A 15987-nucleotide genomic window follows, 5' to 3' on the forward strand; every position below is an offset into this window, starting at 1 on the left:
GCACCTGTGACCAGCCTCGTCGTTGGTGGATTCGATTCGTTCGCCATCAATCTGCGGCGGCAGCGCGGCACCGCGTAGGTACCACACTCCTCCGTCCCTGCGGAATAAAAAATAAATAATGTTATTATTGTGTAGGTACCATATAACGTATTTTTTTTTTTTTTTGTTACTAGTACGCATAAGGTGCCCAGTAAAATTATTTTGTTTATTTACATGGACGTGCAAGAATCTTCACTCGCCCGCGTCCCACTGTCTGTGAACGGTACGACGGCTGTAGATGGCGGGCGGCGCTTTCGTCAAAATAATTATCGTGTCTCGATGTGAAAAATTAATTTTTTTTATTATGTTCATATTATAATAGCACAATCGATACATTTACAATTATTTTAATAGCATAACATAGGTAGTTCGTATGACTACGAGATCGCCTGCCCTAACAAACGACACAGGAGAGGCCGCCGTTCATGTTTTACGACCCCCGAGTCTATTGCGATAAATACGGTCCGAAGCGATACCAATATTGACGATTCATCGATGCGTATGGTCGTTGGGATGTTCGCTTTCAATTTGTCCATGAAAAAATATCGATCATAACCGTATAAATGGAGAAAAACAACATTTAAACACGACCCTCGGTCGGTCCGGTTGGCAATGTTGAAAATAAACGCGTGCAGCGTTCGAATCGTGATTCATACAGTGACATATACATCACAGACGCACGGGAGCACTATAGGAGATGTCAGTGACGCGTTAAATTCTCTAATATGTTGAATAATTTTTCGCGAAACTAATTTTTTTCAGATGCATGCTAGTGAAAAGTTTCAAGTGTTCGTACGAGAAAACATCTAGCTACAGAGAGGCTCTCCTTACGGTATTGCCATGACGCGTCGTTTCGCACCGTAAGTTTTGTCCCGCTCTAACACACCGCTCTATCCATCCTCTTTTCTCTCGTTCCGCGCGCGCGCAGTCGCAGTACGTACGTTCGTTGTTTCGCTCGCTCGTCGCGTTCCAGCAGCAGCATCGTCTGAAATTAATTGTTTTGATTCGTTCACGTAAACAGTCAAAATAACAAAAAGAAAAATGGCAGACACAGCAGTGGCATCCGAGGCACCGGCTCCGGCGACGCCCGCGAAGAAACCCAAGGCGACGGCGACCGGAGGAGCTAAGAAGCCGAAAGCGAAGCCCACCCACCCGAAGACGTCCGAGATGGTGAACAACGCCATCAAAGAGTTGAAGGAGCGCAGCGGTTCCTCGCTGCAGGCCATCAAGAAGTACATCGCGGCTCAGTACAAAGTGGACGCTGAAAAATTGGCACCTTTCATCAGGAAGTACCTGAAGAGCGCCGTCGAGTCCGGCGCTTTGATCCAGACCAAGGGCAAGGGCGCTTCCGGTTCGTTCAAATTGGAATCCAAATCTGCAGCATCCAAGAAGCCGGCGGCGAGCAAGCCCGCCAAGGGCGCCGCCGCAGCGTCGGCCAAGTCCAAGAAGGCGACGGCCGCGTCGGCCGCCGGCAAGGCGAAGAAGGGCGCCGCCTCGAGCGCCGCATCGTCGCCCTCGAAGGCGAAGCCCTCCGCCGCCACCAAGGACAAGAAGGCGGCCGCCGCGAAGAAGAAGCCCGCCGCCAAGAAACCCGCCGCCGCCGCCAAGGGTAAGGCCGCCGCCGCGCCGAAGGCCAAGAAGACCGCCAAACCGCCAACCAAGAAACCCAAGGCGCCCAAACCGAAGAAGGCCGCCGCAACACCGAAATCCAAGCCCGCGGCCAAGAAGGCGTCCGCCGGCAAGAAGTAAGCCGCCGCCGCCGCCGCGCGCGTCAGCCAGCAGCAGCAACTTGTTGTGTCGCCCATACGCCCGCCAGTGTTGTCGTGGGTAATGGTGGTGTTGGTGGTGGTACTACTGACACACCCCATCATCATCATCATAACAACGGCCGAGGCTGAGGCTGCGGTTGCAGCGAGGAGCGTCGAAAGTTTTAAAAAGCCCTTTTCAGGGCTAACAAATAATTCAAACATGTACTTACATGTGTTTCTTGCGATAGACGAGTCACATTTTAAATACAGAGGCAGGCAGGCCGAGTCCTGCTCTCCGCTGCTTGCTGTCCTGAAAAACAAACACATGAATTACTAAATAATTAATGTAGGTATACATAATATAGGCACCCCCTATCTACACCCACACACACCACACTACATGCATCTTTTATGCATCAACAACTATTTCAATATTATTTATTTGATCACCAACAAGGTACCGTTCACAAGAGAGTAACACACAAAAATTATTATTATGAGTTATCGATTCAATCTAAAACAATAATTAAAAAATAACTAATAAAAACAAGGCAACTTAGTTAAGAGTTCACAAATTCAGTCGGAGGCATCAAATACATTTATCACCAACATAATAATTAATTAGTCATTGATGCCTCCGAATGCATTAATTTGTTTATGATAAATTCAATCCTAATCCAAATCTGTCCGTCAACTGTCGAACATCAATAATTGTTTTTGTTTAAAAATAACTGTTCGGTCTATTATTTTTATAAGACTTTAATAGTAATGTGTAAAAAAATTTTATCTAAAACTGAATTAAATTTGACAGTTGAAATCCGGATTTGGAATAGAAACCTATTAGAATATGGGAAACGGGCACAAGTTGTCTTGTTTTTGTCTTTTTTTTTTTAATTCCTTTTTTTACACCCTCCTTCTGGCGCAGTCGGGTAATTAACTAATTAATAATAACACTCACTCACCCCATCGCATCGTTCCGTTCGGTTCATGATAATATTCGGCCGACGACGGCGAGAGGGCGGCGGAGGCCTCCAGCCGCCGCCGCCGCCGCCGCCGCCGCCGCAGACAGCGACCGCCCGCCCGCCCCGCACGCCCGCCACACCACCAGCACCAGCACCAGCAGCACACATTGTTCATTCACGCACCACCAACTGAAATTATGAACGGAGAAACCACATAAGTATCTGTGTATGATACCACAACAACATCACACGCATCACTTTGGTACTTTGTTTGTTCGCACACATATTCATTTATCGTTTAAATCGCGCTCAATTTACTTGCTTTTACCGCACAACACACACAACTAACTGAATGAACGAATAACAACAACAACAACAACAAGTAGCCACCTGAGTTAACTTATAACATGTCTTGCATTTGATGCGCGTCGTCGTTCACTTTTCGCCATTTCAGCGGCAAAATGATAACACAATATATGTATTATCATTCAACTTTCACAACTTTTTATAATAATCACCAGAATCCCGCCGCCCGACTGCCCTGTCTGCCGGGTGCCGGCGCTTGACACTGACGTTTAATTTTTTTTTTTTTTTTTTTTTTTCCATTACTCAAAAGAAACGCGTTTTATACCACACATACATCTGCCTACATAGAGAAAAAAAAAAATCAAATTAATTAACCAAGTGAAAAGGAAAAACACTTTTTTTTTTTTTTTTTTTTCTCCCATTTATATCAGCACGGCGCGGTCTGTCACAAACCAACGCGAAGCGAGTGAAAGAGAAAGACAAGTGTGTCTCTTTCTGAAAATTTCGCGCGAGACGTGCATATCTATCTATCTCTTTCTGACTGTGAAACGTTCGCCCCACTAATGGGTTTGCGCGCGCCGTTATAAATATTCTGCGCTCAACAAAAATTGACACAGACAGTCTCGACGCGCGCTCGTCGTTACACGTTCACTTTGTGTGTTGATTTATTTCTCTACAAACTACAACAACATGTCGGGTCGCGGCAAGGGTGGCAAGGTCAAGGGAAAGGCAAAGTCCAGGTCCAACCGTGCCGGTCTCCAGTTCCCCGTCGGTCGTATCCACAGGCTTCTGCGTAAGGGCAATTACGCCGAGCGTGTCGGTGCCGGTGCGCCCGTGTACCTGGCCGCCGTCATGGAGTACCTGGCCGCTGAAGTGCTCGAGTTGGCCGGTAACGCGGCTCGTGACAACAAAAAGACCAGGATCATCCCGAGACATCTACAACTGGCGATACGCAACGACGAGGAATTGAACAAGCTCCTCTCCGGCGTCACCATCGCCCAGGGTGGTGTGCTGCCCAACATCCAGGCCGTGCTCTTGCCCAAGAAGACCGAGAAGAAGGCATAAATCGCCGCCGCGTTTTCGCATCATTTATGTATGCTGCACTCTGCTGCTGTATACATATTGATCGAGAGTGTGCACGTTTCTTCAAACAAAAAGGCCCTTTTCAGGGCCGCAATATGATTCTTGAGTATTTATGAAATGTTTCTTGACGATTGACACGAGTGCAAATCTCTTCTTACACTATACAATAATAAATACTATCACTACACAATATAATGAATAATTTATTGATTGTCTGAAAAAGTCGGCATGATGGTTAACAGACAAAATAAATAAATGCCTAATTATGAGAGAGAGAGAGAGAGAGAGAGACAAAATATACCCGTACGTAAATACATAGGTAGATTCGAGTTTGAGCATGAAAAATCCTTAAGAAAAATATTTTAGTATTTATAACGTGATGCGATTGATCTATTGATATAAATATTTTTTTATATATTATTAAAATTAATTTTAAAATCTTGCTTGCGCTTTGCGTTTCGTGAGAGAAAAGAAAGACAGAGAGAAAATGTAAATCTACATTACTCGTAATGCACTTGCATAATATTTTTTATGTCGTACGTACCTACCTACCTACCTACATACATACATTTTTTTTTTTTATTATTATTATAAAACTGAAACCAAACTAGAGAGTTGAGTGAGCGAGAGAAACGCTCCTCACATATCGCCATCTCACTCACTCGCTCGTCGCACCCATCAACAACACAGACCGTAATGCGTTATGAGCGAGACGGCACAGAGCGAGAGAGAAATATCATGTTAATGCGACGACACTATTGGTCGAAGTGACACCGCGTTGCGGTCGCTTTTTGAACTGACAGTAACTGAGGTAAACCCCAATCTACCGAAAAATTTACACATTCGCTCGTCACTCTCGGCACGGTCGAGTTGTTGTAAGCTGATATACATTATTATCGTCGTTATCCCATTAAACAATCATGCCGCCCAAGACAAGTGGCAAGGCCGCCAAGAAGTCAGGCAAGGCTCAGAAGAACATCTCCAAAACTGACAAGAAGAAGAAGAAGCACAAGAGGAAGGAGAGCTACGCCATCTACATCTACAAAGTGCTGAAGCAGGTCCACCCCGACACCGGTATCTCCAGCAAGGCCATGTCGATCATGAACTCGTTCGTGAACGACATCTTCGAACGCATCGCCGCCGAAGCTTCCCGTCTGGCTCACTACAACAAGCGTTCCACGATCACGTCGAGGGAGGTGCAGACATCCGTCAGGCTGCTGCTGCCCGGTGAACTCGCCAAGCACGCCGTCAGTGAAGGCACAAAGGCCGTCACCAAATACACCAGCTCCAAGTGAATTGGCAGCGCTTCGTCGTCGTCGTCGTCGTTCGTGTTGTCGGTGTTTTACACCAAACACAACCACGACACAAAAACAAAAGGCCCTTTTCAGGGCCACAAAATGCATATCATAAATTGAAAAGTTTCTTGTCGATGGCGTGTCACGTAAATAAATGTTAATGTACCTTACCTACCTACTTAGGTAACCTACTTGTAAAAAATTTAACACATTCGCCGCACAACACAACAGCTTATTTATTTATTTATTTATTGTTCGCTTATAGTAAGCATTGTAAATAATTAATAATTATTGTCGTACGTATCAGATTGTGCTTGTCAGTGAAGAGTGAGCGAACTAGAGAAAAAAATAATAAAATATCGTCAACTAAAAATAACAATGACTCCTATAAAATATCGAAGGTAAATTAGAATCAATCAACACAATACCTAGGCATTATTTTAATTTTCGCAGATAACAGGAAAAAATATAAATTAATTATGAACGAACTATGAAGTTAATAAACAACTAAGCGAGTACTTATTTAAATTAAGAAATAATACTTTTCACACACGTACTCGTACTGCAGCAGACTCACTGTTTAAATAAAATATTTGTATCATTTTTGTACATAATCAATCAATCAATATTTTGAATTTCCAAAAAGAAACTCTCACACAATATATCCCGCTAGAGGAAAACTCAAAACGCAAAAATATAATAATTTGTCGTAGAATAATTAATTAGTTAGCCTAGAATATGTATGTACCTAATAAAATTATTGCTTTGTTGTTGATTTTGAGTGGAAATTACACATAACACTTCTTACTAGTTATTATCCTGGCACAGGCAAATTATACGCCTGAAAGGAGGCTTCGTTCATTAGTATTTATTATGTAGTAGTATTTTATGAAATGAAACTACTTAGGTACATCTATGTAGGTTTAATAAACAATTTTGAATTTTTTAAAAGCGAATGAAAAAAAACAAAAAAAAAAACGTGCGAGCGAGCGAGCGAGAGAGAGAGCGCGCACGCAGTGAGAAAGAGAGGCGTATACATCGTCGGCTATAAATACGGCGTGGCGCGCGCGTACATGTTTTATTATAGGATCGTACGTCGAACGACCCGCCGCTCCGCTCTCTTGTAAAATTTGCATTTGTGAAAAGTTGTTTTACGTTTACGTACAATGGCCCGTACCAAGCAGACCGCTCGTAAGTCGACCGGCGGTAAAGCCCCGAGGAAGCAGCTGGCCACCAAGGCCGCTCGCAAGAGTGCGCCCGCCACCGGTGGCGTCAAGAAACCCCATCGCTACAGGCCCGGTACCGTGGCACTCCGTGAGATTCGTCGTTACCAGAAGAGCACGGAGCTCTTGATCCGCAAGTTGCCGTTCCAGCGTCTCGTGCGTGAAATCGCTCAGGATTTCAAGACCGATCTGCGTTTCCAGAGCTCCGCCGTCATGGCGCTCCAGGAGGCCAGCGAGGCTTACCTGGTGGGCCTCTTCGAGGACACCAACCTGTGCGCGATTCACGCCAAGCGCGTCACCATCATGCCCAAGGACATCCAGCTGGCGCGCAGGATCAGAGGAGAGCGCGCCTAAGTGCTTCGCGCTCGACTTTGCTCTGCGCCGCCGCTGTCGTCCGAGGAGGATACGCGCGCATCAAACAAACACAAAAAAGGCCCTTTTCAGGGCCGCATATGATTCTTAATGTGTGTCCACCAACACAAGTTTCTGTCGATGACGAGTCCGAGTTTAACATTTTATTACACACGTCATAATGTGTACATACATACATACTTACTCGCTTGCTTGCTTGCTTGCTTGCTTTATTATTATTTATGCCGATCAATAAATTATTTAACACTATATCTATCTAGTAAATAAATGAACTGCAATAATACTCTTACGCGCACGCACGCAACAATCAATGCAAATTGAATATGAATGAAAGAGAAACAAAATAAATAGTAATAGTAGGCCTATATTGTGAGCTGTTCGATAGTAAATTTTTTTTTTTTTTCTATAATTACAAAATTTCATTTCATTGTTACTTACATTTGCCTGCATGAACTGGCCCCCGGATCATTACCTACACAAATAATTATTTAATTGATATTGATGATTTTATTTATTTTTTAAGAAAAATATAACACGTAGAGCGAGCGAGCGAGGGAGAGAGAGAGAGAGAGAGAGAATGTGTTGAATATTTCCATCTCTGTCGTGCGAGTGGTGACGCATTATTTTAGTCGAGAGCGAGACGGAACCCCTTTTTCTTTTCCATTAATTTGTTTTTAATTCAATGGAATTTATTAATTATTACTTAATATAATAATAACATAATATAAAAATATATAGGTACTTATTTTAAAGTAAAATCATCAACGATACTCCGTCTCTGTCGCACTAGCGCTCGCACACGCGAGAGTGAGAGAAGACATGGCCCCCCCGCTGCCGCCCGCCCCTCGTTCGCTTTACGAATGATATAAAAGTCAGGCTCTGCCTAGTTTCGGGCACAGTCTCGTTCGAGTAATCGTCTCTCGCACACACTATCGGTGTGCGCACGTGTAAATCGAAACCACTGAACCAAATCAAGCAAGATGACCGGTCGCGGTAAGGGAGGAAAGGGTCTGGGAAAAGGAGGCGCCAAGCGCCACAGGAAGGTGCTCCGTGACAACATCCAGGGTATCACCAAGCCCGCCATCCGTCGTCTCGCTCGCAGAGGTGGCGTGAAACGTATCTCCGGTCTGATCTACGAGGAGACGCGTGGTGTGCTGAAGGTGTTCCTTGAGAACGTGATCCGTGACGCCGTCACTTACACGGAGCACGCCAAGAGGAAGACCGTCACCGCCATGGACGTCGTCTACGCTCTGAAGCGTCAAGGTCGCACCCTGTACGGTTTCGGTGGTTAAACCAACCGCTGCCGCTGAATCGTCGTCGTGTGGCGCATCATCATCGCCGCGCTGCTTGTTGTTGGCGCAACTACGACGCTACGAGGATGATCGCAAAACGATCACAAATACACAAAAGGCCCTTTTCAGGGCCGCACAAATTTCGTTAATTATAATGACTGTTTCTATCGAAGACTTTACACAATAATAATTAACTACCTATATTATATTAATAATTCCTGTTATTGCTCTCACATGGCATGGCACACCTCGCGCACACACACGCATAAATTTATCCTATCCTAGGTGCCGCCAGCACATAAATACATACATATAATATACCTACCTGCCTGTACTATGCAAATAAGAAGAGTTTGAGAAAATAAATGTATGTACTTCTTTCATCGTCATTACACAATATGTTAGGTTAGGGGGGCACGGGAATGGAATGGATAGGTAAATTATTATTGTTGATGTCGAAATTTGGAACGTTTCAATCGGGGCTATGGAATAATATTGTGGAAAGTATAAAAATGGGGTTTTGTAAAAAAAAATATATTAAATAAGTCAAACAAATTTTATTTGTAATAACAATTACTATAAATAAGTGCGTCAATGTCATAAAACGTCTTTAGAGTAGGTACATAATTATACATTATACCAATGTTTCATTTCATATTATCACTCATATAGATTAAATAATACAACAGCAAAATTTATGTGAAAATAATAAATTGATATTATAATAAAATATTACTGTCGCACCTGTGACCAGCCTCGTCGTTGGTGGATTCGATTCGTTCGCCATCAATCTGCGGCGGCAGCGCGGCACCGCGTAGGTACCACACTCCTCCGTCCCTGCGGAATAAAAAATAAATAATGTTATTATTGTGTAGGTACCATATAACGTATTTTTTTTTTTTTTTGTTACTAGTACGCATAAGGTGCCCAGTAAAATTATTTTGTTTATTTACATGGACGTGCAAGAATCTTCACTCGCCCGCGTCCCACTGTCTGTGAACGGTACGACGGCTGTAGATGGCGGGCGGCGCTTTCGTCAAAATAATTATCGTGTCTCGATGTGAAAAATTAATTTTTTTTATTATGTTCATATTATAATAGCACAATCGATACATTTACAATTATTTTAATAGCATAACATAGGTAGTTCGTATGACTACGAGATCGCCTGCCCTAACAAACGACACAGGAGAGGCCGCCGTTCATGTTTTACGACCCCCGAGTCTATTGCGATAAATACGGTCCGAAGCGATACCAATATTGACGATTCATCGATGCGTATGGTCGTTGGGATGTTCGCTTTCAATTTGTCCATGAAAAAATATCGATCATAACCGTATAAATGGAGAAAAACAACATTTAAACACGACCCTCGGTCGGTCCGGTTGGCAATGTTGAAAATAAACGCGTGCAGCGTTCGAATCGTGATTCATACAGTGACATATACATCACAGACGCACGGGAGCACTATAGGAGATGTCAGTGACGCGTTAAATTCTCTAATATGTTGAATAATTTTTCGCGAAACTAATTTTTTTCAGATGCATGCTAGTGAAAAGTTTCAAGTGTTCGTACGAGAAAACATCTAGCTACAGAGAGGCTCTCCTTACGGTATTGCCATGACGCGTCGTTTCGCACCGTAAGTTTTGTCCCGCTCTAACACACCGCTCTATCCATCCTCTTTTCTCTCGTTCCGCGCGCGCGCAGTCGCAGTACGTACGTTCGTTGTTTCGCTCGCTCGTCGCGTTCCAGCAGCAGCATCGTCTGAAATTAATTGTTTTGATTCGTTCACGTAAACAGTCAAAATAACAAAAAGAAAAATGGCAGACACAGCAGTGGCATCCGAGGCACCGGCTCCGGCGACGCCCGCGAAGAAACCCAAGGCGACGGCGACCGGAGGAGCTAAGAAGCCGAAAGCGAAGCCCACCCACCCGAAGACGTCCGAGATGGTGAACAACGCCATCAAAGAGTTGAAGGAGCGCAGCGGTTCCTCGCTGCAGGCCATCAAGAAGTACATCGCGGCTCAGTACAAAGTGGACGCTGAAAAATTGGCACCTTTCATCAGGAAGTACCTGAAGAGCGCCGTCGAGTCCGGCGCTTTGATCCAGACCAAGGGCAAGGGCGCTTCCGGTTCGTTCAAATTGGAATCCAAATCTGCAGCATCCAAGAAGCCGGCGGCGAGCAAGCCCGCCAAGGGCGCCGCCGCAGCGTCGGCCAAGTCCAAGAAGGCGACGGCCGCGTCGGCCGCCGGCAAGGCGAAGAAGGGCGCCGCCTCGAGCGCCGCATCGTCGCCCTCGAAGGCGAAGCCCTCCGCCGCCACCAAGGACAAGAAGGCGGCCGCCGCGAAGAAGAAGCCCGCCGCCAAGAAACCCGCCGCCGCCGCCAAGGGTAAGGCCGCCGCCGCGCCGAAGGCCAAGAAGACCGCCAAACCGCCAACCAAGAAACCCAAGGCGCCCAAACCGAAGAAGGCCGCCGCAACACCGAAATCCAAGCCCGCGGCCAAGAAGGCGTCCGCCGGCAAGAAGTAAGCCGCCGCCGCCGCCGCGCGCGTCAGCCAGCAGCAGCAACTTGTTGTGTCGCCCATACGCCCGCCAGTGTTGTCGTGGGTAATGGTGGTGTTGGTGGTGGTACTACTGACACACCCCATCATCATCATCATAACAACGGCCGAGGCTGAGGCTGCGGTTGCAGCGAGGAGCGTCGAAAGTTTTAAAAAGCCCTTTTCAGGGCTAACAAATAATTCAAACATGTACTTACATGTGTTTCTTGCGATAGACGAGTCACATTTTAAATACAGAGGCAGGCAGGCCGAGTCCTGCTCTCCGCTGCTTGCTGTCCTGAAAAACAAACACATGAATTACTAAATAATTAATGTAGGTATACATAATATAGGCACCCCCTATCTACACCCACACACACCACACTACATGCATCTTTTATGCATCAACAACTATTTCAATATTATTTATTTGATCACCAACAAGGTACCGTTCACAAGAGAGTAACACACAAAAATTATTATTATGAGTTATCGATTCAATCTAAAACAATAATTAAAAAATAACTAATAAAAACAAGGCAACTTAGTTAAGAGTTCACAAATTCAGTCGGAGGCATCAAATACATTTATCACCAACATAATAATTAATTAGTCATTGATGCCTCCGAATGCATTAATTTGTTTATGATAAATTCAATCCTAATCCAAATCTGTCCGTCAACTGTCGAACATCAATAATTGTTTTTGTTTAAAAATAACTGTTCGGTCTATTATTTTTATAAGACTTTAATAGTAATGTGTAAAAAAATTTTATCTAAAACTGAATTAAATTTGACAGTTGAAATCCGGATTTGGAATAGAAACCTATTAGAATATGGGAAACGGGCACAAGTTGTCTTGTTTTTGTCTTTTTTTTTTTAATTCCTTTTTTTACACCCTCCTTCTGGCGCAGTCGGGTAATTAACTAATTAATAATAACACTCACTCACCCCATCGCATCGTTCCGTTCGGTTCATGATAATATTCGGCCGACGACGGCGAGAGGGCGGCGGAGGCCTCCAGCCGCCGCCGCCGCCGCCGCCGCCGCCGCAGACAGCGACCGCCCGCCCGCCCCGCACGCCCGCCACACCACCAGCACCAGCACCAGCAGCACACATTGTTCATTCACGCACCACCAACTGAAATTATGAACGGAGAAACCACATAAGTATCTGTGTATGATACCACAACAACATCACACGCATCACTTTGGTACTTTGTTTGTTCGCACACATATTCATTTATCGTTTAAATCGCGCTCAATTTACTTGCTTTTACCGCACAACACACACAACTAACTGAATGAACGAATAACAACAACAACAACAACAAGTAGCCACCTGAGTTAACTTATAACATGTCTTGCATTTGATGCGCGTCGTCGTTCACTTTTCGCCATTTCAGCGGCAAAATGATAACACAATATATGTATTATCATTCAACTTTCACAACTTTTTATAATAATCACCAGAATCCCGCCGCCCGACTGCCCTGTCTGCCGGGTGCCGGCGCTTGACACTGACGTTTAATTTTTTTTTTTTTTTTTTTTTTTCCATTACTCAAAAGAAACGCGTTTTATACCACACATACATCTGCCTACATAGAGAAAAAAAAAAATCAAATTAATTAACCAAGTGAAAAGGAAAAACACTTTTTTTTTTTTTTTTTTTTCTCCCATTTATATCAGCACGGCGCGGTCTGTCACAAACCAACGCGAAGCGAGTGAAAGAGAAAGACAAGTGTGTCTCTTTCTGAAAATTTCGCGCGAGACGTGCATATCTATCTATCTCTTTCTGACTGTGAAACGTTCGCCCCACTAATGGGTTTGCGCGCGCCGTTATAAATATTCTGCGCTCAACAAAAATTGACACAGACAGTCTCGACGCGCGCTCGTCGTTACACGTTCACTTTGTGTGTTGATTTATTTCTCTACAAACTACAACAACATGTCGGGTCGCGGCAAGGGTGGCAAGGTCAAGGGAAAGGCAAAGTCCAGGTCCAACCGTGCCGGTCTCCAGTTCCCCGTCGGTCGTATCCACAGGCTTCTGCGTAAGGGCAATTACGCCGAGCGTGTCGGTGCCGGTGCGCCCGTGTACCTGGCCGCCGTCATGGAGTACCTGGCCGCTGAAGTGCTCGAGTTGGCCGGTAACGCGGCTCGTGACAACAAAAAGACCAGGATCATCCCGAGACATCTACAACTGGCGATACGCAACGACGAGGAATTGAACAAGCTCCTCTCCGGCGTCACCATCGCCCAGGGTGGTGTGCTGCCCAACATCCAGGCCGTGCTCTTGCCCAAGAAGACCGAGAAGAAGGCATAAATCGCCGCCGCGTTTTCGCATCATTTATGTATGCTGCACTCTGCTGCTGTATACATATTGATCGAGAGTGTGCACGTTTCTTCAAACAAAAAGGCCCTTTTCAGGGCCGCAATATGATTCTTGAGTATTTATGAAATGTTTCTTGACGATTGACACGAGTGCAAATCTCTTCTTACACTATACAATAATAAATACTATCACTACACAATATAATGAATAATTTATTGATTGTCTGAAAAAGTCGGCATGATGGTTAACAGACAAAATAAATAAATGCCTAATTATGAGAGAGAGAGAGAGAGAGAGAGACAAAATATACCCGTACGTAAATACATAGGTAGATTCGAGTTTGAGCATGAAAAATCCTTAAGAAAAATATTTTAGTATTTATAACGTGATGCGATTGATCTATTGATATAAATATTTTTTTATATATTATTAAAATTAATTTTAAAATCTTGCTTGCGCTTTGCGTTTCGTGAGAGAAAAGAAAGACAGAGAGAAAATGTAAATCTACATTACTCGTAATGCACTTGCATAATATTTTTTATGTCGTACGTACCTACCTACCTACCTACATACATACATTTTTTTTTTTTATTATTATTATAAAACTGAAACCAAACTAGAGAGTTGAGTGAGCGAGAGAAACGCTCCTCACATATCGCCATCTCACTCACTCGCTCGTCGCACCCATCAACAACACAGACCGTAATGCGTTATGAGCGAGACGGCACAGAGCGAGAGAGAAATATCATGTTAATGCGACGACACTATTGGTCGAAGTGACACCGCGTTGCGGTCGCTTTTTGAACTGACAGTAACTGAGGTAAACCCCAATCTACCGAAAAATTTACACATTCGCTCGTCACTCTCGGCACGGTCGAGTTGTTGTAAGCTGATATACATTATTATCGTCGTTATCCCATTAAACAATCATGCCGCCCAAGACAAGTGGCAAGGCCGCCAAGAAGTCAGGCAAGGCTCAGAAGAACATCTCCAAAACTGACAAGAAGAAGAAGAAGCACAAGAGGAAGGAGAGCTACGCCATCTACATCTACAAAGTGCTGAAGCAGGTCCACCCCGACACCGGTATCTCCAGCAAGGCCATGTCGATCATGAACTCGTTCGTGAACGACATCTTCGAACGCATCGCCGCCGAAGCTTCCCGTCTGGCTCACTACAACAAGCGTTCCACGATCACGTCGAGGGAGGTGCAGACATCCGTCAGGCTGCTGCTGCCCGGTGAACTCGCCAAGCACGCCGTCAGTGAAGGCACAAAGGCCGTCACCAAATACACCAGCTCCAAGTGAATTGGCAGCGCTTCGTCGTCGTCGTCGTCGTTCGTGTTGTCGGTGTTTTACACCAAACACAACCACGACACAAAAACAAAAGGCCCTTTTCAGGGCCACAAAATGCATATCATAAATTGAAAAGTTTCTTGTCGATGGCGTGTCACGTAAATAAATGTTAATGTACCTTACCTACCTACTTAGGTAACCTACTTGTAAAAAATTTAACACATTCGCCGCACAACACAACAGCTTATTTATTTATTTATTTATTGTTCGCTTATAGTAAGCATTGTAAATAATTAATAATTATTGTCGTACGTATCAGATTGTGCTTGTCAGTGAAGAGTGAGCGAACTAGAGAAAAAAATAATAAAATATCGTCAACTAAAAATAACAATGACTCCTATAAAATATCGAAGGTAAATTAGAATCAATCAACACAATACCTAGGCATTATTTTAATTTTCGCAGATAACAGGAAAAAATATAAATTAATTATGAACGAACTATGAAGTTAATAAACAACTAAGCGAGTACTTATTTAAATTAAGAAATAATACTTTTCACACACGTACTCGTACTGCAGCAGACTCACTGTTTAAATAAAATATTTGTATCATTTTTGTACATAATCAATCAATCAATATTTTGAATTTCCAAAAAGAAACTCTCACACAATATATCCCGCTAGAGGAAAACTCAAAACGCAAAAATATAATAATTTGTCGTAGAATAATTAATTAGTTAGCCTAGAATATGTATGTACCTAATAAAATTATTGCTTTGTTGTTGATTTTGAGTGGAAATTACACATAACACTTCTTACTAGTTATTATCCTGGCACAGGCAAATTATACGCCTGAAAGGAGGCTTCGTTCATTAGTATTTATTATGTAGTAGTATTTTATGAAATGAAACTACTTAGGTACATCTATGTAGGTTTAATAAACAATTTTGAATTTTTTAAAAGCGAATGAAAAAAAACAAAAAAAAAAACGTGCGAGCGAGCGAGCGAGAGAGAGAGCGCGCACGCAGTGAGAAAGAGAGGCGTATACATCGTCGGCTATAAATACGGCGTGGCGCGCGCGTACATGTTTTATTATAGGATCGTACGTCGAACGACCCGCCGCTCCGCTCTCTTGTAAAATTTGCATTTGTGAAAAGTTGTTTTACGTTTACGTACAATGGCCCGTACCAAGCAGACCGCTCGTAAGTCGACCGGCGGTAAAGCCCCGAGGAAGCAGCTGGCCACCAAGGCCGCTCGCAAGAGTGCGCCCGCCACCGGTGGCGTCAAGAAACCCCATCGCTACAGGCCCGGTACCGTGGCACTCCGTGAGATTCGTCGTTACCAGAAGAGCACGGAGCTCTTGATCCGCAAGTTGCCGTTCCAGCGTCTCGTGCGTGAAATCGCTCAGGATTTCAAGACCGATCTGCGTTTCCAGAGCTCCGCCGTCATGGCGCTCCAGGAGGCCAGCGAGGCTTACCTGGTGGGCCTCTTCGAGGACACCAACC

General features: G+C 44.2%; 10 protein-coding genes across 37 annotated transcripts in view; 9 read left to right on the plus strand and 1 right to left on the minus strand.

The window, feature by feature from the left end:
• The window catches only part of LOC135087525 (uncharacterized), a 44432-nt gene extending 31945 nt beyond the window's left edge, over positions 1 to 12487 (minus strand). For 7 of the 28 annotated variants that reach the window (XM_063982263.1, XM_063982245.1, XM_063982274.1 and 4 more), the window contains exons 1-8: positions 12200 to 12487; positions 11810 to 11998; positions 11078 to 11157; positions 9065 to 9157; positions 7467 to 7500; positions 2750 to 2938; positions 2018 to 2097; positions 5 to 97 (exon numbers count right to left, since the gene is read on the minus strand). Coding sequence is in view for 12 of the 28 variants with exons in the window: in XM_063982262.1 (XP_063838332.1) it covers positions 2773 to 2938; positions 7467 to 7500; positions 9065 to 9157; positions 11078 to 11157; positions 11806 to 11984 (552 nt within the window). In the remaining 16 variants the exon portion in view is untranslated. Of the gene's footprint in view, positions 1 to 4; positions 98 to 870; positions 1025 to 2017; positions 2098 to 2745; positions 2939 to 3098; positions 3428 to 7466; positions 7501 to 9064; positions 9158 to 9930; positions 10085 to 11077; positions 11158 to 11805; positions 11999 to 12199 lie in introns of those variants that run through there. The other 21 variants (XM_063982247.1, XM_063982243.1, XM_063982260.1 and 18 more) reach the window with 17 other exon arrangements.
• On the plus strand, positions 1031 to 1993 carry LOC135087524 (histone H1B-like). The gene has a single exon (XM_063982241.1). The coding sequence runs from the start codon at positions 1081 to 1083 to the stop codon at positions 1786 to 1788; it is 708 nt and encodes a 235-aa protein (XP_063838311.1). The 5' UTR covers positions 1031 to 1080; the 3' UTR covers positions 1789 to 1993.
• Positions 3656 to 4215, plus strand: LOC135087532 (histone H2A). The gene has a single exon (XM_063982281.1). The coding sequence runs from the start codon at positions 3746 to 3748 to the stop codon at positions 4118 to 4120; it is 375 nt and encodes a 124-aa protein (XP_063838351.1). The 5' UTR covers positions 3656 to 3745; the 3' UTR covers positions 4121 to 4215.
• On the plus strand, positions 4590 to 5776 carry LOC135087536 (histone H2B). Its single transcript, XM_063982285.1, has one exon. The coding sequence runs from the start codon at positions 5059 to 5061 to the stop codon at positions 5431 to 5433; it is 375 nt and encodes a 124-aa protein (XP_063838355.1). The 5' UTR covers positions 4590 to 5058; the 3' UTR covers positions 5434 to 5776.
• LOC135087528 (histone H3) lies at positions 6450 to 7100 on the plus strand. Its single transcript, XM_063982275.1, has one exon. It carries the CDS (start codon positions 6600 to 6602, stop codon positions 7008 to 7010), a length of 411 nt encoding a protein of 136 aa, XP_063838345.1. The 5' UTR covers positions 6450 to 6599; the 3' UTR covers positions 7011 to 7100.
• On the plus strand, positions 7523 to 9058 carry LOC135087542 (histone H4). The gene has a single exon (XM_063982290.1). It carries the CDS (start codon positions 8009 to 8011, stop codon positions 8318 to 8320), a length of 312 nt encoding a protein of 103 aa, XP_063838360.1. The 5' UTR covers positions 7523 to 8008; the 3' UTR covers positions 8321 to 9058.
• LOC135087523 (histone H1B-like) lies at positions 10091 to 11053 on the plus strand. The gene has a single exon (XM_063982240.1). The coding sequence runs from the start codon at positions 10141 to 10143 to the stop codon at positions 10846 to 10848; it is 708 nt and encodes a 235-aa protein (XP_063838310.1). The 5' UTR covers positions 10091 to 10140; the 3' UTR covers positions 10849 to 11053.
• Positions 12488 to 12713: 226 nt separating the features above from the next.
• On the plus strand, positions 12714 to 13375 carry LOC135087534 (histone H2A). Its single transcript, XM_063982283.1, has one exon. The coding sequence runs from the start codon at positions 12806 to 12808 to the stop codon at positions 13178 to 13180; it is 375 nt and encodes a 124-aa protein (XP_063838353.1). The 5' UTR covers positions 12714 to 12805; the 3' UTR covers positions 13181 to 13375.
• A 274-nt stretch (positions 13376 to 13649) lies between these two features.
• LOC135087537 (histone H2B) lies at positions 13650 to 14836 on the plus strand. Its single transcript, XM_063982286.1, has one exon. It carries the CDS (start codon positions 14119 to 14121, stop codon positions 14491 to 14493), a length of 375 nt encoding a protein of 124 aa, XP_063838356.1. The 5' UTR covers positions 13650 to 14118; the 3' UTR covers positions 14494 to 14836.
• A 673-nt stretch (positions 14837 to 15509) lies between these two features.
• Positions 15510 to 15983, plus strand: LOC135087546 (histone H3-like; the record flags this gene model as incomplete). The annotated part of the gene is made up of 1 exon (XM_063982294.1): positions 15510 to 15983. A coding segment is annotated over exon 1 (324 nt), but the record flags the coding sequence as incomplete, so codon positions are not given.
• Between the last annotated feature and the right edge of the window lie 4 nt (positions 15984 to 15987).

The sequence above is a fragment of the Ostrinia nubilalis genome, unplaced genomic scaffold, assembly GCF_963855985.1.
Source record: "Ostrinia nubilalis unplaced genomic scaffold, ilOstNubi1.1 SCAFFOLD_46, whole genome shotgun sequence".
NCBI classification, from domain to species: domain Eukaryota; kingdom Metazoa; phylum Arthropoda; class Insecta; order Lepidoptera; family Crambidae; genus Ostrinia; species Ostrinia nubilalis.